General features: G+C 47.6%; 2 protein-coding genes across 2 annotated transcripts in view; one reads left to right on the top strand and one right to left on the bottom strand.

The window, feature by feature from the left end:
- The window catches only part of AFAP1 (actin filament associated protein 1), a 179272-nt gene extending 162808 nt beyond the window's left edge, over positions 1–16464 (bottom strand). The window contains exon 1 of the mRNA XM_063705170.1: positions 16444–16464. The gene's annotated coding sequence lies outside the window, so the exon portion shown is untranslated. The remainder of the gene's footprint in view (positions 1–16443) is intronic.
- LOC101149121 (collagen alpha-1(I) chain) lies at positions 15942–17003 on the top strand. The gene is given in 3 exon segments (XM_031010217.3): positions 15942–15978; positions 15981–16345; positions 16347–17003. Coding segments are annotated over 3 exon segments (1059 nt in total).
- Positions 17004–23765: the final 6762 nt, after the last annotated feature.

The following is a 23765-nucleotide window of genomic DNA, read 5'->3' as shown; positions in this document are numbered from 1 at the left end:
CATGGCATCACCAACTTAAATACAGGCTATAGTATTCTGGAACCATCTCTGTATCAGTCAGCTCAGATGGCCATAATACCATAGGCAAATACCATAGGCTGTGTGGCTTAAACGTTAGTTTATTTCTCACAGCTCTGGAGGCTGGAAGTCCAAGATCAAGGTGTCGGCCAACTCAGTTCCAGGACAAGGACCTCTTCCTGGCTTGCAGACAGCCACCTTTCTTCTTGTTTCCTCACACCAGGGCAGTAGGAGCTCTCTGCTTTCTCCTCTTCTTTTTTATTTGAGATGGAGTCTCGCTCTGTCACCAGGCTGGAGTACAGTGGCACAATCTTGGCTCACTGTAACCTCTGACTCCCTAGTTCAAGCAATTCTCCTGCCTCAGCCTCCCAAGTAGCTGGGATTACAGGCATACGCCCCCACGCCCAACTAATTTTTGTACTTTTAGTAGAAACAGGGTTTCAGGATGGTCTCAATCTCCTGACCTTGTGATCTGCCCATCTCGGCCTCCCAAAGTGCTGGGATTACAGGTGTGAGCCACCGCACCCAGCCTGGTTTCTCTTCTTCTAAGGACACTAATCCTGTCAGACCAGGGCCCACGCTCATGACCTCATCTAACCCTAATCACCTCCCAAAGGTCCCATCCCCTAATACCATCACACTGGGGGTGAGGGCTCCAGTACGAGAATCTGGGGGAGACATAAACATTCAGTTTATAACAATGTCTTTTCAATCCTGTTAAACAACCAACCAAATGAGCAGGAGAAAAGGTACCTTATATGCAAACAAGTCAGTACTTTTTATATTTCTGCTAACACATTAAGGTCAATTTAAAATGTCTGATAACAAGAGTCAGAAGCAGAGATAAATGAAAGTTAGTGATGCTGCATTTTAGGCCCACATTTAGTTGTCTTTCAATGACATTGTGGCAGAAAGAATACTGCTTTCTATTCCTGGCTTTGCCACCAAAAAAGCTGGAACGTTTCCCTGTAGTTCCGTTTATCTTTAAAATCACTGGGCTGACCTAGCAGACCTCCAAGGTCCCTTCCATTCACAAATTCCACAAATAACTTCCTACCCACAAAGGTTACACAAATAAACTACACTGATGAAGTGGAAAAGCTAACACTAACAAACAATGAGATGCACAAAAGACAAGATGTATAGAGAACTGGATCAACCACATACTGGTGGACGATGAGCCAGCAGTGGATCAAAACAGATTCCCTAACGATGGACAGACAGGCAATGGCGCCTAGGTACTATTGTCGAAGATTTCCTATTTTAAATCTTCAAGATAAATGGCCCAGTTGTTTCTATTCATTCTGATTAAATGTGAACGTGAAAACTGCTTCCAGGGGACACAGACATCTAAAAAATTCCCAGTGTATCCAATTTGTCATTTGATATTTTTACTGACAAGAAAAAGGAGGGACTGAATATCCAAACAGACCATGCCTGACCACGTGTATAAAGACAGAACTCAGACCACAATCTGCAGCTGCCGGCCCAGGAAACCAACCTCCTATCTACAGTAAACAGCCAGGAGGCCAGCCAGGCTAGCACATCAGACAGGAAGCCAGACTGTTCTCTCTGGACAACCCAGAAAGCTAAATGACAACTCTGTCCCACGTGGCCAGGACTTGACTCAAAACTAACAGCCACCCTAATTTTGGCCCCTGTTTCCCAGTTAGGATCATTCAGAGAAAGCCAAATACGCCCCTAACCAATCACATAGGACACCCCACTTCTGCAGAGCTGCCTCCAGACCCCACAACAGCCTCCACCGGGAGCCGTTCTTTTCCATCCTGAAGCTTCCCCACTCCTCATCCGCCACTCACTTGCACGTGAGTCTCTGCCACATACAAGTGACGACACCGACTCCCTTGCCACAGCAGCTCTGAGAAAGTCAACTCTGCCTGTCCTCATATGGGCGGCCTTCCTTTATTTCCCCCAAAGAATAAGTCTTAAATGAGGGGCTTCTCTCTGTATGACCAAGCTATAGAATTCAGAAGCCCAGCGTGGCAGATTCCAAGCCTGGAGAGACCATATACCCCTCAGGTCCTCTTTCCACAAAACGCAGCTTCCTTGAGTTCTTCAGTCACTCCCCACCAACCAGGGAAGGAACCACATGTTACCGAAAGATCAAGGGCCTTGAAGTCAAACTTCTGAGTTCATCCAGTACTTCGTCTTTCCACTTAAGCAATTACGTGGTCTTGGCTGGGCATGGTGGCTCACACCTGTAATTTCAGCACTTTGGGTGGCTGAGTCAGGTGGATTACCTGAGGTTGGGAGTTCAAGACCAGCCTGACCAACAAGGAAAAACCCCGTCCTTAGTAAAAATACAAAATTAGCTAGGCATGGTGGCTCACACCTGTAATCCCAGCACTTTGGGTGGCCGAGTCAGGCGGATTACCTGAGGTTGGGAGTTCAAGACCAGCCTGACCAACAAGGAAAAACTCCGTCCCTACTAAAAATACAAAATTAGCCAGGCGTGGTGGCACATGCCTGTAATCCCAGCTACTCGGCAGGCTGAGGCAGGAGAATCGCTTGAACCTGGGAAGCAGAGGTTGTGGTGAGCGGAGATCGCGCCCATGCACTCCAGCCTGGGCAATAAGAGCGAAACTCTGTCTCAAAAAAAAAAACAAAAAGAAAGAAATGATGTGAACTTGAACAATTTTCTTAAGTTCTCTAAGCCTCTATCTTCATCTTTAATAAAATAATTTTACCTCCAAGACTGCATTAAATGGAATCCCACATGTAAAATAGCTGACAAATATTAGCTGCCCAACAGCTGTGAGTTCCTACTGCCGCCCCACTTTACCCCGAGGGAGAAGCGCAAGATGTCCAGAAAAAGACTGTTGATCCCTACACCTTAGCATCCTGTGTTCACACAAGGCGCAGTGGTATCCAGACTTACCGGGGTCACCCAAATACAAGATATGTTTTGATTTTTCAACTTAGGTACACATGGCTTCTAATGCTCACAATATATGATCCATAATTAAGAGGAGATTCTCCTACACTACCCCACAGTTCTATTTTAGCAGACTTACATGTGCCATAATATCTAACTCTCTTAAGCCCTCTTCAGTATCAAAAACAAAACTTTAATCCGTAACGCAGTTATCAGCAGTAAAAGTGGAAAAGGTACCTATGAGTCAAAATGAACCTCTGCCCTGCCCCACCTCATCCTACAAAAAGCTGTTCAGGAGTATTTGGGCTGGTTATGAGAATACTGTTTGTATTCCCAGGGACGGACAAATGCCTACCGTGGTTAGAAGATGCACTGCTCAGCCTCCAGGGTAGAAAGTTCCCCACACCCTCTACCCAAGGAGGAGAGAAGCAAATGGGGTGGCCAGGTTCCAGGACGTGGACTATTTAGAGTGTAGTTTCTGCAGTCCAGGACACTGCCATGGGTGAAGCTCTTCCTTCCTGCTTTTCCACCCAAGTGGCCAAGGTCCTATGGCTGCTGTAGGGCCTCTTCCCTAGGATGAGTCAGCCCAGCCATTCCCCTTCCCCTTCTTTCTTTTTTTTTTTTTGAGACGGAGTCTCGCTGTGTCGCCCAAGCTGGAGTGCAGCGGCGCACTATTAGCTCACTGCAACCTCCGCCTCCTGGTTCAAGCGATTCTCCCGCCTCAGCCTCCCAAGTACCTGGGATTACAGGTGCCCACCACCATGCCCAGCTAATTTTTGCATTTTTAGTAGAGAAGGGGTTTCAACTTGTTGGCCAGGCTGGTCTCGAACTCCCGACCTCAGGTGATGCACCTGCCTCGGCCTCCCAAAGTGCTGAGTCAGCCCAGCCATCCTGACCTTTTGTCCTGGCAAAATTACTCCCTTCCACATCTACCTTCCAAGTAGCTCAATCAGAGATGTGGCCTTGGGGCAGGCTTGAAGAATCCCTGTTTTTGGTCCTCAAGAGGTCCTACCAGGGTTTGGGACAATTCCAAGACTTGTGTTCTTAAAGAGGAAAGAAACCTCACATACACAGCTCTAGCAGAGCTCAGGTGAGCCCGTATCAGACGCAAGGCTTGGGAGGCAGCCCTAAGGTTTGGGTGTGCCATCTACGATAACAGCTAAGAGCTCCGAAGCCAGCTGTCCGGGTTCAAACCTCAATTCCAACAGCACTGGCTGTGTGATGTTGGACAAAGTCCCCAGCCTCTCTGTGGTTCAGTTTCTTTGCTGTAAAAGGATCACAATAATAGAGCTGCTCTAAAAATTAAGTGAATTAGTGCATATAAGGCATTCAGAACAATGCCCGGCACATGGAGGAGTTCAATGGACACGTATTGAACACAGTAACTTAGCAATTAGTAAATACACTCACACAGGCCAGGCGCAGTGGCTCACGTCTGTAATTCCAAAACTTTGGGAGGCCGAGGCAGGAGGATCACTTGAGCCCAGGAGTTTGAGACCAGTGTGGGCAACACAGCAATATTCCATCTCTAAAAATGTTTGTGTAACATATATGTATATATACACTCATATATTCACAGTGTATTTATAATATACAAAATAGCTAGAATACAGACTTAACTATGCAGAATGGTTACTTCTAGAGAAGGGGGGGATACAAATTTCAGCTTTTTACCCCAAAAACACATTCTTGTATCATCTGAAATATTTAAGCCAATGTGTATGTATAAAGTTGCCCCAAACACATAGCAGAACAATGTAATTTTGGCTCAAAAATCTTCAAATCATGATGGAATTGTTCTGTGAAAGTCAAGTCATAGAGATGAAAAGCCTCCCTCCGGCCTAAATGCTCTTTCATATGATCTATATTATACAAACCAATGCAGATACCCCAATCATGATAAGAATTTTCAGTCCCTTTACAAACTAGATGATAGTTAGAGTTACTAGGCAAGAACACGGATCCAGTTCTGCTTCAAAGCCCAATGTTCCTCACGTAATAGCAATGCATTCTTCAACCGGTGCCTTTGGCTAAATGTAAACTGCCCCAACCCCACTCCAGCACAGCGACCTGAGCTCTCTATTTTACACAACTCAATGAGGCCTGGGAGAAAGCAGGTGCAAATTTCACTTACTCAACAACAACAAATCCCACCTGATTCCTCCGCTGAGCTAGTTCTCAAGTCATCTTTTTCTAAGCTCTTTCATTCAGCTCTACCACACGTACCCAGGCTGGGTAAAATACTTTACCAGGTTTTGTTTTTTTGGTTTTTTTTTGAGACAGAGTCTCTCTCTGTCGCCCAGGCTGGAGTGCAGTGACGCCATCTCGGCTCACTGCAACCTCCGCCTCTCGGGTTCAAGCGATTCTCCTGCTTCAGCCTCCCAAGTAGCTGGGACTACAGGCACACGCCACCACACCCAGCTAATTTTTGTGTTTTTAGTAAAGATGGGGTTTCACCATATTGGCCAGGCTGGTCTCAAACTCCTGACCTCGTGATTCGCCCACCTTAGCCTCCCAAAGTGCTGGGATTACAGGCGTGAGCCACCACGCCTGGCCTACTTTACCAGTTTTATTCCTGAATTAAACCTGTTATTACTATCAATAATGTCAATCAGTGCCATTTCATTCACCATATGCCACACACATACAAAGCACTTCATACTTGTCCCACCTGTCTGCCCTCCTGCAATGGCCACAGTGTTCCCCATCTTACATGAGGGGCACAGAGAAAGACAATGACTTCTCCAAGGTTCTGTAATTCACAATCAGTGGCAGAGCCAGCATGCCCAGCCAGGTCTGGCCAAGGCCTGTGTTTCAGCCACAGCACCTGGTTGCTGCCCCTAAGGCTCAATGGGCAAGTAACAGATCACTCCGATCGCAGAGGCTTCGGAAATGCCTTCCACCGTGGTACCAAGGATGGTTTGCTCTCAGGAGAGGAGGCAGGGGTGGGAATCAGCACACAGTTCTGCTACATTTCTCATGCAGGGCACAGACTAAGTATTTTGTGCCTTGCTTTGCAGGTGAAATGTCTCCTGCCCCCTGTACAACAGCTTTCTTTGTCCTCTCCACATAAAAGTACAGAGTTCCTCAGGAGCAGGCGTGATCACTGCCCTGTGCCACAGCTGACTGATGTCCAAACAGGTGGACACACAGGCTCTTCTTTTATGGCCCAGGCCGCCCCCATCTGCTAAGCATCAAAAACTACACACAGAATTTGCAGAACATTAATGACATGGAGGTGACTGCTTTTTCTCTGTTGAAAACTTACTGCACTGTCCTAAAAAACAAAGAGAATTCAGGAAAAGCTGAACATTTGGGGCTGGCTGGCTGTAATCTTCAGCTGCTGAAAAAGCCTCAGCTGCTCGGCTCCACTGTGGAAATCCAACTCCTCCCTCAAAGTCCAACTCAAATACACCTCCTCTGTGGTGCCTGCCCCCCTTCCTCCCTTTCAGAAGCACGTGCTCCCTCTGCAGTCCCACGGCATTCTATCTGCACCTCTGGAGCCACAATGTCCCAGCCTACAGTCAGCTCAGTGCACAGCTGCCTCTTCCTGTGCGTACCTGCAGGCCCCACCTGGGCTGGAATGCTGCCTTCTTCTCCACACAGAGGTGGCACTCAGGAACTACTGAATGAGGGAGGGAGTGGATGAGGAAGATCAGCCAAGGGCTACAGGGAGTGGCCTGCAGCTCACAGCAGGAACAGCCCCTGCCCTGCCAATCCGGAGGTGCCGGCTCTGTTCTCAGCAGGACCGCTAAAAGCTCCGTTATAATAGCTCCAGGCCACAACGGTCAACTTGGTATCAGGACCTAGAGACACCAAAAATCCTAACAAATAAAGAGGCCATGTATGCAGCATGCTGGTTAAAAGCACAGGCTTCGGAGTCAGAGCTTGAATTCTTATTATGTGACCTTGAGCAAGTTACTCAATGCATCAATCTCATTTTGTCACCGGCAAAATGAGGACATTATCTGCCACACAGTGTTGCTGAAAAAGTAAGAGAGGTGACACACAAAGTGCTTGGCACTTAGTTACTCTTACTGGTTTATTACAAAGAATAGAACACGGGAACAGCCAAATGCAAGAGACACACAGGGCACACCACGGGGCAGGGAGGTCAGGGCTCCCATGCCCTTCCTGGGAGTGCCACCTCCCCAGCACCAAATAAGTTCGCCAAACCAGAAGCTCTCCAAACCCAATATTTAGAGGGTTTTATGGAGTTTTCTTAACATAGACATGATTAAGTCATTGGCCACCGGTGACTAGCCCAATCTCCAGCCCGTCTCGTCTCCCCTCCCCGGAGGTAGGGGTAGGGCTGGTATGTCCAACTCTTTAATCATACCTCGGTCTTTCTGGCAACCAGCCCTAATCCTGAACCTGTCTAGGGGCCCAAAGCCACCTGTCATCTCATTATCATACAAAAGACACTCCTATCACTCCAGAGATTCCAAAAGTCTTAGAAGCTCTTGTGTCAGGAATTGAAACCTAAGACCAAATATTATAACCAATGATGTTCCTATCAGGAAATTACAAGGGTTTTAGAAGCTCTGGGCCAAAAACCAGGATGAATACTAAATATATACACTATTGTACTATGTATCCCACTATCACAGTAATTTTTTTTGAGACAGAGTCTACCTCTGTTGCCCAGGCTGGAGTACAGTGGTGCGATCTCAGCTTACGGTGCGATCTCAGCTCACTGCAACCTCCACCTCCCAGGTTCAAGTAATTCTTGTGCCTCACCCTCCTGAGTAGCTGAGACTACAGGTGTGCAACACTACAACTGACTAATTTTTGTATTTTTTAGTAGAGACGAGGTTTCACTGTGTTGGCCAGGCTGGCCTCCAACTCCTGGCCTCAAGTGATCTGCCTGCCTCGGCCTCCCAAAAATCTGGGATAAGTCATGAGCTACCGTGCCTGGCCTCACTATCACAATAATTATACTGAGAGGATAGGGGAGAAAAACGTGGGCAACAGGAGGAGGAGGGAGGGTAAGCCACCTGAATCCTTGTCTTCCACAGGACATCTCCCTGTCTTTCACACAATCTAGAAGAATGAGCTAAAACATAAACTCAGTAACCTCCAAGGAACAGGGATCAGGGTGGAGAAGGGTAAGGTAGGGGATTGCTGGGTTTTGTTCTAAGCCTTGTTAATTTCTGACTCTTAGAACTATATGCCTGTACACCTTTGCTAAAAATGAGTATTTAATTTTTAAACAAAATCTGATACTTGACCAACAAGAATAGTATATTAAGTGATATGGTTTTTTGTTTTTGTTTTTCAGAGAGAGGGTCTTGCTCTGTTGCTCAGGCTGGAGCGCTGTGGTGCAATTCTAGCTTACTGCAGCCTCAAATTATTGGGATCAGGTGATCAACCTCCTGAGTAGCTAGAATCACAGGTGTGCACCACCACGCCCAGCATTTTTTTTTTTTTTTTTTTTTTGGTAGAGGTGGAGGTCTCGCTATGTTGCCTAGGATGGTCTTGAACTGCTGACCTCAGTGGATCCTACCGCCTCAGCCTCCCTAAGTGCTGGGATTACAGGTGTGAGCCATCACACCAGGCCCAAGTGGTGTGTTCTAAAATTTTTTGGAATGCAACCACTTTGAAAATGTATGGAGAGCTATAAATCGTCTCCCCATAAACACACATGGATGCATATACACAACATTTTTGCACAGGATTTTGAGGAGTTCATAAATTTCTGAAAGCCAGGTTAAAAACCTTAGGATTATAGATTCTGGTTTATTTTTCTTTTTCTTGAGACGGAGTCTCACTTTGTCGCCCAGGCTGGAGTACAGTGGCACGATCTTGGCTCACTGCAAGCTCCACCTCCAGGGTCCACGCCATTCTCCTGCCTCAGCCTCCTGAGTAGCCGGGACTACAGGCACCCGCCACTATGCCCGGCTAATTTTTTGTATTTTTAGTAGAGATGGGGTTTCACCATAACCAGGATGGTCTCGATCTCCTGACCTCATGATCCGCCCTCCTAGGCCTCCCAAAGTCTTGGATTACAGGCGTGAGCCACCGCGCCTGGCCCTAGATTCTGGTTTCTTAAAGGAAATGTATTTCAAGTCAGAGCTTGTCATTTATTGCACAGGAAAAAAAACTTCATAAAAAAAATCAAAAACACCCACACGATAAAACGAGGTCCTGCTTGGTTTTAAACTACTTGGTGACCACCATCAGTTGTTTTCTTGACCACAGGATGCACCTAATTCCTAACTATTAATAAAGGTACAAACATTGTTTATTGGGCTTTTTGCTTCAGCCTTGTAACAATCAGATTCTCTAAAACTCAGGAATGTGAATCGCTGTTGGGTTGATTCAGCTGTTTCCATTCTAGAAATTGACCTGGAATCATGTACTTTTCACCCCATGAAGAGTTCTTTGTGTAAAACTTGAAAAGGCAAGGTCCCAAATTCCCCATATGGGTGTTTCTTCCAATAGAGGAATTACTCTAATGACTTCTTAGCAAAACTTATGTAATCAGGGCAGGCCATCAAAATACTCCAAAACAGAAAGTTTAGCTCCGTTTCTGAAGGACCTGTCTCCACTGCTATAAACCTCACCAACAGCCTCACATCAAGTCAGAGGAACAGATTTTCTATTTAAGAAGGATCTTCATGGCAGTGGCTCACGCCTGTAATCCCAGCATTTTGGAAGGCCAAGGCCGGCGGATCACAAGGTCAGGAGTTTGTGACCAGCCTGGCCAACACAGTGAAACCACGTCTGTACTAAAAATACAAAAATTAGCCAGGCTTGGTGGCACATGCCTGTAGTCCCAGCTACTCAGGAGGCTGAGGCAGGAGAATCCCTTGAACCCGGGAGGTGGAAGTCGTGGTGAGCCGAGATCGCACCACTGCACTCCAGCCTGGGCAACACAGCGAGACTCTCAAAAAAAAAAAAAAAAGGGGGGATCTTCATGTTCCTGACGATTTGCAAAAAAAAATTGGTATCTGTTAACCAGAGGCATTGAAAACCACCTCCCAGGCTGCTGTAGTAAGTGGAATGGTAACTGCGGTGGGAGATTCTAACCCCCGAGACTTGTGACTATGTCACACGGCATGGCCAAAGGGCTTTGCCACAGGCCTTAGGAAGAGTATCCTGGGCTAACCAGGGAGGTCCAATCTAATCCCATAAGCCTTTAAGAGCATAGAACTGGCCGGGCACGGTGGCTCATGCCTGTAATCACAGCACTTTGGGAGACCAAGTTGGGCGGATCACGAGGTCAAGAGATCGAGACCATCCTGGCCAACATGGTGAAACCCCATCTCTACTAAAAATACAAAAATTAGTCGGGCACGGTGGCAAGCACCTGTAATCCCAGCTACTCAGGAGGCTGAGGCAGGAGAATCACTTGAACCCCAGAGGCAGAGGTTGCAGTGAGCTGAGATCACACCACTGCACTCCAGCCTGGACAACAGTGCGAGACTCCATCTCAAAAAAAATATTTAAAAAAAGGGCATAGAACTTTCTCTGAGTGAAGAAGAGAAATGCGCCCAGGGGAACTGGAGGGCCTGACCAGGTCCCTGGCCTAGCTAGTCCTGAGCTGATGGGACCACATGCAGAGACCAGATAGAGGCCTTAGGAGCTGAGGGCAGCCCCCAGCAGATGGCCAGCAAGGGGACACCTCAGTCCTGCAACCACAGGGAACTATATTTGGCCAAAAGCGCTTGGAAACAATTCTCCAGTGAGGAATGCAGCCCAGCCCACATGGTGATTTTTGCCCAGTGACACCCACGTCAGACTTCTACCCCACAGAACTGTGAGATAATACAATTTCAATTATTTTAAGCCACTAAATTTGTGGAAATGTGTTAAAGCAGCAACAGAAATGAATATAGTGATTTACGTGGAAATCCCTAGCAGAGTGTCTGGCACGGTGTTGACATCTGACGAGCGTTTCCTGATTTCCTTACATCCAAAGGCAGGGCTGGCCACACTCCATCCAAAACAACAGATGATAGACTTGTTCTGACAGAACAGATACAGTGAATTATAAATGGCCCAGAACACCTACAAATTTTAGGTTTCAGGTAAGTGATTGCCTTTCCTTTCACTTAGAAACCTCCCAATGCTTGTCTCACTGATAAACTCTAAGTACCACACAGAAGACTAAACACCAGACTCACCCGGCTCCAGATGCCCCGAGGGAGCCCAACCCAGCACTCACTCTTCTGCACTGAAATGATGTCCAGGTCGGTTTTTCCCACTGGACCACAAACTCCAGCTCTCCACGTGTGAGTCACGAGTCCCACTTCTGCATCTCTGCTTCTAGAATGGTGCTCCTGCACTTCACAGGAAATCTGTATCCGTGTTTGTCAACACTACATATGACAGTATAACTTAGTATCTGCACAGAAAACATAAATTCTTTGAGGACCAGGGCAGGGTTTATTAGCCTTTGTACTCCCACTGACACTGTCTGGGATATCAGAGGCACTCGGAAGAAGTTGGTGAAGAGAAAGAAAAGGCAGAGGAGAGGAAAGCAGGCCCGACAGCGCACACACAGCTTCTGAGGTGGCTGGAGGAGAGGCAGGTGCAGAGAAACTTCCTGGGTGCTGGACTGGGGTTCACTGTGATGCTGCTGCTGGATTTCAAATGTCAAAATGTGATGCTTTGCTGACCTTGACCTCTGACTGCCCTTTAGTTTTCCCAGCCTCAAGACAGGGCACTTAGAAACTGCAATGTCAAGAAATTATGCTTCGCTAAAGCATGGGAATGTTATTTACGTGGACATTCATTACTTCATTTTTTACACGGGAATGTAAATAATTGAAGAGATTGTTAAAGACTAAATCATGCACATTCAATACCTTTGCAAAATATTAATGATAACTGAAACACAAATTTGATGTTCCCCAAAAATGCTAAAATATAAAACAATACTGGCCAATTAAAGATAGAAAACAACCCTAATCAAGCTCCCCAACAGACACATTAAGACTTCTCTGTACATTAAACATTTGGGATTTCAAAGGAAAACCCAGATTCATTCCATTCTTAATGGGGTTTTTTTTTTAATCTTAGGTAATACAATATTTTATTTAAAATTTGCAAAATTCTATTACATTCATGATTTCATTTGATCCTCAAAACAATCTCCTGAGTTAGGCAGAACAGGTGTTACTAACAATTAACTCCATTTTACAGGTAAGGGAACTGAAGTTCAGAAAAGTACTTGGACTTAACAAAAGCTTTAGTAGGGCCACATATCGAATTCAAGTCCTCTGCTAAAAAGAACTAAAGTTATATTTTACATTTTATTCATACTTATATCCTGTCAATATCCAAAAATGTCTTGAGGTAGCCTGAAATAATAGACACCTATACAATAAAAACATTAAAATGAAAAACAGAAAATAAAACAGCAGGTGACATGGGAGAGAGAGGAAGGTAGACAGCAAAGACTTGAGACTTATAATCTAAGAAAACTTCATCTCTGACCTTCCAGTTCCAGGCAGATAATACTAAAGGGAACAAGATGGCTTATAGACTCATAAGCTGACAAAAGAGAAGTCGCATCAGTTCTCACTATGAAACACTCCTAGCAGCCACAGCAAATCTCGAGGATACCATACCAATGGCATCAAAGCAAGGGTATACTTCAGTGATAGAGTGAATTAAGTTCCCTGTTTGGGACCCCGGCCAGGGCTAGAGAAAAGAACTCTGAAATGCAGAGCTCAAAAATGTATCCTCTCTGTTCTCCATATCCATGCATCCCCTCCCTTTCATTTAATCCACATAAAAATCAAGCCTGCTGTAAATGAAAAACACCTCGACACAGAAGCAGCATTAACTAGTTAAGTTTTATTAAAACATTAATAAAATCTAGAAAACCATAAAGAAAATCTGGTCGCGTTTTGAAGCCCTCTCCTAAGATCAGATTCCCCAAAAGAACAAAGTACATGGAGCATATAACAAAGAACCTTTCCTAAATTAAGAATGCAAATCAAAATACAGGCAAAATCCTACTGAGTGAAGCAAAAATTGTAATTCAGTAGCTCACGACTTGACCAAATGGCTATTTTTAATCCCTATAATCATCCAAATAACTAGGAATAGCAGAGAAAATTGTGTCTCCTTTCTACACAGATACGTGGCTTTAAGAAACTCAGGCACATCCAATTCCCACCTTACCAGATAAATTGGAAAGGAGCTTAATATTTTATTTTTAAATTATTTATTTACCTTTTTATTTTTTACAGAAAGGGTTTCACTCCATCACCCAGACTGGAGTGCAGTGGCATGATTATAGCTCACTGCAGCCTCTAATCTTGGGCTCAAGTGATCCTCCTACCTCAGTCTCCCAAAGTGCTGGCATTACAGGTGTAAACCACAGCACCTGGCCTTACTATTTGAAAGAATTAATTACCATATTCCTTAGAACTATAGCTCCTCTATAGGTCATTCAACATGTGATGCAATTTTTTACAAGCGGTAATTTTTTTTTTTTTTTTTTTTTGAGATGGAGTCTCACTCTGTCACCCAGGCTGGAGTGCAGTGGTACAATATCGGCTCACTGCAACCTCCGCCTCCCAGGTTCAAGTAATTCTCCTGCCTCAGCTTCCCGAGTAGCTGGGAAAACAGGCATGTGCCACCACACCTGGCTAACTTTTTGTATTTTTAGTGGAGATAGGGTTTCACCGTGTTAGCCAGGATGGTCTCCATCTTCTAACCTCGTGATCTGCCTGCCTCGGCCTCCCAAAGTGTTGGGATTACAGGCGTGAGCCACCACACCTGGCCACAGGTCGTAATTTTAAACTAGGCTTCAAACCATTACACAAAGCCAAGTACATCTACTCAAGGCACTCTCAAAATTCCATTTACTCCCATTTTACTCTCCAAAATAAAATGTTAGGTTGAAACATACTTCACATGACACTTAAAAGATCAACAAAATGCTCCTGAAAAAAAGATCTGAGCTCAACAACTCCATTAATGAGAAAAAAACAAACCAATTGGATATAGTGAAGATGTTGCACATAAAACAATTATGAAGAATATGAAAGATATTGCCAAAAAGTTGCTTAAGGTTTCATCATAGATACTTGTCCTTAACTCTGAGATAAAGTATATACACATGTAACTCAACTTGTTTAAAAGGAAAAAAAGCGGAAGAAGAAAAGGAACTTCCACTTTAGAATCCACATTTTCAAAGGCCTCCGTTATTTATACCATTGCTGGTAAGAGAATTTTTCTCTACTATATTTGCTTGAAAGAATTAAAGGTGTAGGGCTGAAAAGATTCTTAGAAATTATGTAGTTTACGATCCTCAAAGGTGAGAAAAATGAAGCCCAGAAGAGAAGGCCTTCCAGGAAAATTCCAGAGCTGGACGTAGACCCAGTACATTGTTTTTGTTTTTATTTTGAGACGAAGTCTTACTCTATCGCCCAGGCTGGAGTGCAGTGGAGTCATTTCGACTCACTGCAACCTCCGCCTCCTGGGTTCAAGCTATTCTCCTGCCTCAGCCTCATGAGTAGCTGCGATTACAGGCACCCACCACCATGCCCGGCTAATTTTTGTATTTTTAGTAGAGACGGGGTTTCACCATGTTGGCCAGGCTGGTCTCGAACTCCTGACCTCAAATGATCCGCCTGCCTCGACCTCCCAAAGTCCTGGGATTACAGGCGTGAGCCACCGCGCCCGGCCGACCTGCTAAGTTTTAATCAAGTACTCTGCACTATGCAACAAACATTAGGAAGTAATAGAAAAAAATTAATCTAAAAACCCTCTGGAGAGTCAAAGAATTGCAGATTTAAAATAGCATGAATACTTGGATTCATGGTATTGAAAAAGGAGCTCGCATTTACCCGCATGTACAAACTGCGCCTGCCCACCTCTATCAGAGCATTTTTCAAGCTGTGCTACAGTTAACCATGTATTACCCAAAGCCAATCTGTCCTGGCAGATCATAAGCTCTTAAAGACCAGGACCTCAGGAGAACAAGCTAAGCTTCAGAGAGAAGGGAGCCACCTAAACAGAGTCCATAGCAATGGGTCGGCAGGAGCTGATGACTGGATGTGCGGGGTAGAGTGGGGGTCTGGGGCAGCCGATGGCAGAGAAAGCAAAAGGGCCTGCATGACACGCTAGAGGGCTAGGAGCCACAGCTGCGGTAATTAGCTCAGTTTTGTCTTGTATGCCTGTTACTTAAACACCATCTCTTGTTCAGAAAGACTTCAGGTTGGGTATTTGGACTCCTTGAGTCTTCTGCTGTTTGTCTCCGGGATCTTTAACTCTCTTAAAAGGGGAAAACTGTCCAGTTCGATTTTGCTTCCTGGGACATAACAGGTTTTTCAAAAGTTTGATGAAAGCATTCACTAAGGAGTGATTCCACTTTCTTTGATGGCTGAGAAATACAGCGACTGAGGCGCAGCATCAGGTCTTCCCATCAAGCTGAGGTCGGAGTCTCCCCACCCACGGACCTCACCCTCGCTCTCCCCTCATAAATCTGACCTCTAACTGTAACTGCCTTGGCCTCATTCCGTGGGTGTGGATGCTCCTGCTTGAAACGCATTTTCCAGCCCGCCAAATTCTTGGGAGAGTTTCTTCCACTCTCCAGGCGCTGAGAGCTACAAAGTTCAATCTGGCTTTCCAGATTTTTTTTTTCTTCCCATTACTAACGGAAGAAATCAAGAAGCTCCGGGCAGTAGGGCCCTGCTCCCTCCAATCAGAGCCCAGCCCGGGGCCAGAGCAGGAAGCGCGGCGGTGGGACGCGCGGTGACAGCCCCGCACCCCCCGGGACCCGCCGGCCAGGGGAGAGGACGGTGCGGCCGCTGCGCGATAGCTACGGGCCCGCGCCTCTCGCTTCCACCCGCCGGGCAAGTGAGAGAATAAATCACGGGGCGGGGCAGTGCGCCCCCACCAACCGCGCCCCCCGCGCACGGACCCCCATTACACTCGCTTCCCAGGCGGGGTCGACCCAGACGAGCCACGGGGCGGCGCAGAGCCCCACTCGCAGGGCGGCCGGGACCCACGCGCGTGGGTCCACGCAGCAACCTATAGGTGACAAAACACTCAGGAAGCCGTCATGCGGGGCCGAGAAAGAGCCCCCATCCAGAGTCACGGACCCCTCGTCCGAGGGTCCGCGCAGTCCCCTCGCTAAGTCGGACGAAGCAGTCTCGCTACGGGGGAGGGCGGCGGAGCCTCCCACTCTTGGTGACCCGGACCCCGCCCCACGAGTGGGTCTTCGCAGGGCTCCCTCTGACGCACACGGGGACCAGCCACGCCGCGGGGGCACCGGGCAGGAGCCAGCGCCCGGGTCCACGCAGTCCCCTCCGGGCAGACGCGGGGAGCTGTGGAGCAGTGGGGACCGGCCCCCACCCGCAGGACGACCGGGACCCCCGCGCGGGCCCACGCGGCGTCGCAGCAGGCGCGCAGCCCCCGGTGCCACCCGAGGCCGAGACAAAGCCCAGGCGCACGGACCCCGGACCCCGACCCCGGACCCTGCGGAGCCCCGCTCGGAGCCTCCACGCCCGGGGCAGAGACCCCCGCCCGGTCCGGAGACCCTGACGCCAGTCGCGCAGTCTCACCTCAGGCCGCCGCCTCGCAGCGCTCGCTCCTCGCCGCGGCGCCTGGGCCGACTGGAGCGCTGCTGAACAGCCGACAGAGCCGCAGCCGCCTTAACAATGGAGCCCCGGGGCGGGGCCGCCGCCGCCGCCTCAGCCCGTGTACCCCGCTCGAGATCCGGCTCGGCTCGCGGAGCTGCAGCCGGCGTGGGGCTGCGGCTGGGACAGACACCACGCAGGCGCACACGGCCCCGCCCGCCGCCCGCGGTCCCGCCCCCAGCGGAGCCGGGCGCCCAGGGCCCGCCCCCCGGCCAATGGGAAGCGAGCTGCGCGGAGTGGGCGGGGCCTGGGGGAACAAAGGGAGGTTGGGCGGGGCGGTGCTGGGACTGGGCTTGCGGGGTCCCGCGGGAGGACCCGCTTCAAGAGCTGGCCCGATCCTCGCCTCCAAGAATACCCAGCTCAACGTCTACTTGGAGTCAGCTCTACAGGACGCGCTCATCTCAAACCCAGAGCTCAGGCTTTTAGGGCAGAGAGCGAGAGACAGGCTTGCTTTACAGAAAGGGAAACTGAGGTCCAAGGAATAGGATTGCCTGCCGCTCGAAGAAACGTAATCCCATTCACTCGTTCATCTTGTAGTCATTCAGCAAACATTTGGAAGCACGTATGGTGGGCGTTAGGAGTGAAGTAGGGCCGGGCACGGTGGCTCACACCTGTAATCCCAGCACTTTGGGAGGCCGAGGCAGGTGGATCACCTGAGGTCAGGAGTTCGAAACCAGCCTGTCCAACAAGATGAAACCCCGTCTCTACTAAAAATACAAAAACTTAGCCGATTGTGGTGGCGCGTACCTGTAGTCCCAGCTACTGGGGAGGCTGAGGCAGGAGAATCGCTTGAACCCGGGAGGTGGAGGTTGCAGTGAGCCGAGATCGTGCCACTGCGTGCACTCCAGCCTGGGCGACAGAGTGAGACTCTGTCTCCAAAAAAAAAAATTTTTTTTTAAGATGTGAAGTAGAAGCGAACTTAGGCCCTCCCTGAAGGAGCTCGGCCAAGGAGTACCTGAGATGTCTCTGCGTCTCTTTAAGGCCTGATAAAGGAACCAGGAGCAAGCAAGCACTAATCACTTCGCTTTCCTGCCTCAGAGCTTTCATGTGTTTGCTGTTCCCCATCTGAAATGCCAAGTACCAATGTATTTATTTATTTATAGAAATGGGGTCTCCCTATGTTGCCCAGGCTGGTCTCAAACTCCTGGCCTCAAGCTATCGTCTCATCTCAGCCTCTCAAAGTGTTGGGATTACAGGCATGAACTACTGTCCCCAACCCTGATCATCTTTAAAACCTCTTTCCTCATCTTATTTGAGCTTCCTGCATCATGTGACCCCCACACACTTGGTTTTTCTGTACCTCCATAGCTGCTCCTCTTTGGGTCCCAGGGACCCACCCCCTTCTCTGCCCAACTTGTACATGTCTGGGCTCAGGCCAAATGCCCTTCCATTCACAGTGGGCACTGCTACAGGAAATCTCATGCCCTTCTGGGCTTCACAAACCATCCACATGCTCTGCTGCCTGCCAGAGACATCCATCCAAGTCGGATGCCCAGCCCTGACCTCTCCCAAAGGCCTAGCTGGACACCAGGGAGGCATCTCAAATTTTCTGCGGGCCAAAGCAGAGTGCTTTATCAGTGCCCCAACCTGCTCATCCACATTCTTGTGATTCTCAGTAAACAGCCCCTCCATCCACCTAGCTGCTCAGGTGAAAATCTCAAATCCTCCTCCAGTCCTTCCTCCCCAAACCTCTCACGCAGCCCTCTGCCTTCCTAGGACGCTGAGCACCCCTCACTCCCAGCGCCAGCAGGGGTGCTGTCTGAGTGGCTGCCTCCCACTTGGCATGAAGTGTGACCTCTCGCCCAGTGCAGTGACTCACGCCTGTAATCCCAGCACTTTGGGAGGCCAAGGGGGGCAGATCACTTGAGGCCAGGAGTCTGGGACCAGCCTGGCCAATATGGTGAAACTAACATACAACAATTAGCCAGGCATGGTAACGCGTGCCTATAATCCCAGCTACCCAGGAGGCTGAGGCAGGAAAACTGCTTGAACCTAGGAGGCGGAGGTTGCAGTGAGCCAAAGTCACGCCACTGCACTCCAGCCTGGGTAACAGAGCGAGACTCTATCACAAGTTAAAAAAAAAAAAAAGAAGTGTGACCTCTCTAAGGCAAGGCAGTGTCCCACTCTGATTCACTTCCATGTGCAAAACAGGACCTGCACCCTGAAGGCACTCACTCACGGATGCTGCTGGGATGGGTGGATGCACAGGTGAGGTCTTGATGGTGGCTGGGGCTGACCCTATCCCCATCTCCCTTCCCACACACACCTGCACACTCACTCACTTGCACACTCGCACCCACCACTGAAAGCCTGGCCCCTAATCTGATTTGCCTAACAAGGTCCCCCGATGAACATCACATGCTTCCCTACCTCTCCCCAGCTAGGGCCCCACTGTGTTCTGGGATCTACTCAGGGATCAGGAGAACAAAACCTCAGGGAGTGAAAGGACATTCCAGGGTGCAGGCTTCTGCATCCCCCTCCATGCCCTCACCCCTGCCTAACACACCCTCACCCCTGTACCTGGCCAGCTCCTACCAACCCTTAAAGTCTCACCAAGTTCAGTGGTGGCAGCCACACCCCAAAGTGACTGACCCCCCCCTAGTGACCGATGACCTATGCCCTTGCATAATCTTCCTGACCTTGGGTACGAGCAGAACCTGTGACTGGCTTCTAACCCACAGAGCCTCTGGCAAAAGCAATGGATGTCACTGTCACAGTGCATCACCTTTGCACACTAGAGAGAGAGGTTCCATCTGCAGGCCCTGCAGGAGGGAGATGCCGTGCTGAGAAAGGACCTTTGGAGGGGCCCCGTAAGCAAGGAAGCAAAAAGCTGGGCCCTTGCCAAGCGGGTCCAAGGAAATGAATTCTGCCAATAACCTCAGTGGACCTGGAAATGGATTCTGCCCTGGTTGAGCCTCAGATGAGGATGTAGCCCAGCTCCTTAGCGTGAGACCCCAAGCAGAGGACCTGCTTAAATGTGTTCAACTCCTAGCTTGCCAAAACTGGGTTAAATGTGTGTGTTGTTTTAAGCTTCTAAGTTTTTAGTTATTGCCTATGAAAGTGTTAAAATATAAGACAATAACGTAGGTCCCCTCCCCATCACACACTTTCTTCTTTCTGGCATTCATCACAACTATACTTATTGATTTAAAATCTGCCTCTTGGCTGGGCGTGGTGGCTCAGGAGTTCCAGACCAGCCTGGCCAACATGTTGAAACCCCATCTCTACTAAAAACACAAAAATTAGCTAGGCATGGTGGTGCATGCCTGTAATCCCAGCTACTCGAGAGGCCGAGGCAGGAGAATTACTTGAACCTAGGAGGCAGAGATTGCAGTGAGCCAAGATTGCACCATTGCACTCCAGCCTGAGTAACAAGAACAAAACTTTGTCTCCAAAAAAAAAAACAAATTGTCTCTTGCATGAAGCCCCATGAGAAGAAAAATGAAAACTCTTACTCATAACAGTGCCCCAAATGCCCAGCACAGTGAAGTTCTAGGGCAGTTGGTCGATGGTGGATGCTGCTGGTTGGAGGGCCCAACTGGCCCTGCCAGCTGCCTTCTCCCTGGTCACGTTCCATTATAGAGAACAGAATAGTTTCTTGCCTTTCCAGAGTTCCTCTTAGTGGGGATTGGCCAAGCAACATTCTCCTGCCCAGGGAGATATAAGTGGAAGTTGGCTGAGAGGTTTCTAGCCATGGTGTGCTGGGGCTGTTTGAACCAGAACATGAGAGCTGACCGTCCATTGTTCGGGAATTCTGCAAGTTGGTGTTCAACACATTCAGTACTTAAAAATATTAAATAATATAAACTTGCAAATTAAAAAATGCATTAGACCGGGTGCAGTGGCCCACGTATATAATCCCAACACATTGGAAGGCTGAGGCAGGAAGATCACTTGAGCCCATGAGTTCAAGACCAGCCTAGGCAAAAAAGGAAGACCCTGTCTCTACAAAAAATTTTAAAATTAGCTAGGCATGGCGGTGCGTGCGTGCAATCCTAGCCACTCAGGAGGCTGAGGTGGGAGGATCGCTTGAGCCATCTGTTCAAGGCTCCAGTGAGCTATGATAGTGCCACTGCACTCCAACCTGGGTGACAGAGCCAGACCCTGTCTCAGAAATAAACAAACATATTTTATATATTAATAAATATATAATAAATATATATTAATATATACATTTATGTATATAATTATATATTTATACATAAATATATATTTTTATTTATTTATTTATTTATTTATTTTGAGATGAAGTTTCACTCTTGTTGCCCAGGATAGAGTGCAATGACGCGATCTGGGCTCACCGCAACCTCCACCTCCCAGGTTCAAGTGATTTTCCTGCCTCAGTCTCTTCAGTAGCTGGGATTACAGGCATGCACCACCACACCTGGCTAATTTTGTATTTTTAGTAGAGATGGGGTTTCTCCATGTTGGTCAGGCTGGTCTCAAGCGCCCAACCTCAGGTGATCTGCCCACCTCGGCCTCCCAAAGTGCTGGGATTACAGGTATAAGCCACTGTGCCCAGCCTATGTTAGATATTTATATAATTATATATATTAATTTTATATAATTATATATTAATTTTATATAATTAAATGTAAATATAAATATAAAACAAAGATAATAAATCATCAAAATGCATTATTTCCTGATTATTTTACTCTTACTATGTTCTTAAAGATTTGCATTTCCCGTGTCAGTAGGTGGAAATCCTAAATCATGGTGTGCTGCTGACTTCTCTCTCCAACGCCGTAGTCAGCAATGTCATGGTGGTAGCTTGAAATCAGACATAGTAGGGGAACTTATAAAGAAATTGGCAACTGTTAAAAGTCAGGACTTTCCCTCTCCCTCCTCTCCCCCAAAATACCAGCACACCCCTGATTTTGAGGGAAGTTTTTGCTCTCTTGGAAAAGGAAAAGACACAGCAGACGCTTTTTCTCAGCAGCAGGGATTATGATCATGAACATGGGTGTGATATCTGCAGCTATAGTGGCCATTGTGCAGCCATCTCCTACACTACAGGCAAGAGAATCAGAGAGATTCTGAACCTTGCACTATTGACCCAGTGAAACAACACCAGCAATCACCTACCCCCAGATTCTCTGTTAGGTAGAAAAAACAAATCCCTTTTTATCGAAGCCTCTGGTCATAAATTCTACACTTACAGGATTCTGTAATTGAAGCATGTAGAATTAATATTTGTTGAATTAGTAAATGAATAAACTTGGCCTGATTCTTGAACACATACTTGGAAACTTCTCACAACATTCCTGCTGAGACATCCAGGCCTATGTCTACTAGCAAGAAGCTAACCACCCAATGAACCAGTCCAGGCATAGTATGACAGCTCTGATTAGCAGGAAATTTTTCCTCATATGAAACTGACATTTTCTTTTTCTGTCTTTTTTTTTTTTGAGACAAGGTCTCACTCTGCTGCTCAGGCTGGAGTGCAGTGGTATGAATATGGCTTGCTGCAGCCTTGATCTCCCAGGCTCAAACAATATTCCTACCTTAGCCTCCTGAGTAGCTGGGACTACAGGCACATGCCACCAAGCCCGGTTAATTTTTTTTTGTTTTTATTTTTTTGTAGAGATAGGGTCTTGCCATGTTGCCCAGGCTGGCCTGGAACTCCTGAGCTCAAGCAATCTTCCTGCCTCAGCCTCCCAAAGTGTTGGGATTACAGGTGTGAGCTACCATGCCCAGCTGAAACTGAAATTTTCTGATCTCTTGGGACCTCAGAAAATAAGTCAAACCCTTCTTTTCCACCGTAGCTCTTCTGATGTAAAGAGAGTTTTTGTTCTCTGGAAAAACAAATCAAGGTTTATTGATCCAAGAGTTGGACCAACACAGTTCGTGGAAACTCCTGACCTAGTTTGATACTATGAAGGACTAGTTGCTGGAATGAGTGACCAACTGGAGACTTCTTCCCAGGCTTTTCCATTAACACATCTTTTGAGGAAAAAAAATAATCACGAACTATTTATATGCCAAAGAAAGCTTCATTTCCATGACACCTTTGTTGCAGTCCTCTTTGAGGGAGCAAAGCTCGCCTTTGGCACCTGGGCACCTGGTGGAGATTCTGGGCCCAGTTTAGGATGTGCTGTCAGTTCACCAGTGCAATCAGAGCTCGCAAGGCTGCTGCATGCGTTATCGATAACTAATCGATAACCACAGTTATCAATAATTGCGTTAGTTATCGATAATGCATGCAGCAGCCTTGCGAACTTTTATTGTCCCACCCAACCTAAAGGCTTAAAACAACTCACATTTATTATCTTATAGTTTCTGTGGATCAGAAGCTTAACCGGGTGCCTGTGGCTTAAGATTTCTCCCAAGGCTGCAATCAATCCATGAGCTGGGGATGCAGTCCCATGAAAAGTCTGGACTCAGAGGAATGTTTCCAAGCTCATTCGCGTGGCTGTACACAGGCCATATTTTCTCACCAGCTGCTGGCCTTCTTCCATTGCTGGATTAGTCCAATCTCGCATTGCTAGGAAGAAATAACTGAGGCGGGGTCACTTCCAAGAGAAGAGGTTTAATTGGCTCCTAGCTCTGCAGTCTGTACAGGAAGCAAAGCAGCATCTGCTTTTGGGGAGAGCTTAGGCGGCTTCCAATCATGGTGGTAGGTAAAGGGGGAGCAGTCACATCACAGGGTGAAAGCAGGAGCAGGAGGATGAGGGGAGAGGCACTGCACCCTTTTAAATGACCGGATTTCATGAGAACTCACTCCATATCACGACAGTACCCAGGGAGTTAGTGCTAAACTATTCACGAGAAATCCGCTCCCCCCATAAGCCAATCACCTTCACCAGAACTCCACCTCCAACACTAGGGATTGTATTTCAATATGAGATTAGAGTGGGAACACACATCCAAACTTTTATCAGTTCCTTACTGCATGAACCCTACATAGGGTAACACAGGAAGGCAGCCCACCTCCCCTCAGCACAAGCAGGTGGGGCAGCAAGAGAAAGCGCCTGAGATGGAAGCCATTGTCTTCTTATAACCCAGTACTGAAAGTGACATTCCATCACTTTTGCTGTCTTCTGTTCCTTAGAAGTAAGTCAGTAGGTCCAGCCCACACTCAAGGGAAGAAGACCACACAAGGGCAAAAATACCGGGGAGTACGGATCATCGCAGGGGCTGCCTGCCACAGCTGCTGAAAACCAGTGTGTAAAAAAAAAATCTTGGCTTGACATGGTGGTTCACGTCTGTAATCCCAGCACTTTGGGAGGCCAAGGCGAGCAGAT

The sequence above is a fragment of the Gorilla gorilla genome, chromosome 3, assembly GCF_029281585.2.
Source record: "Gorilla gorilla gorilla isolate KB3781 chromosome 3, NHGRI_mGorGor1-v2.1_pri, whole genome shotgun sequence".
Classification (NCBI taxonomy): Eukaryota; Metazoa; Chordata; class Mammalia; order Primates; family Hominidae; genus Gorilla; species Gorilla gorilla.
This window is presented reverse-complemented; position numbering and strand designations above follow the sequence as displayed.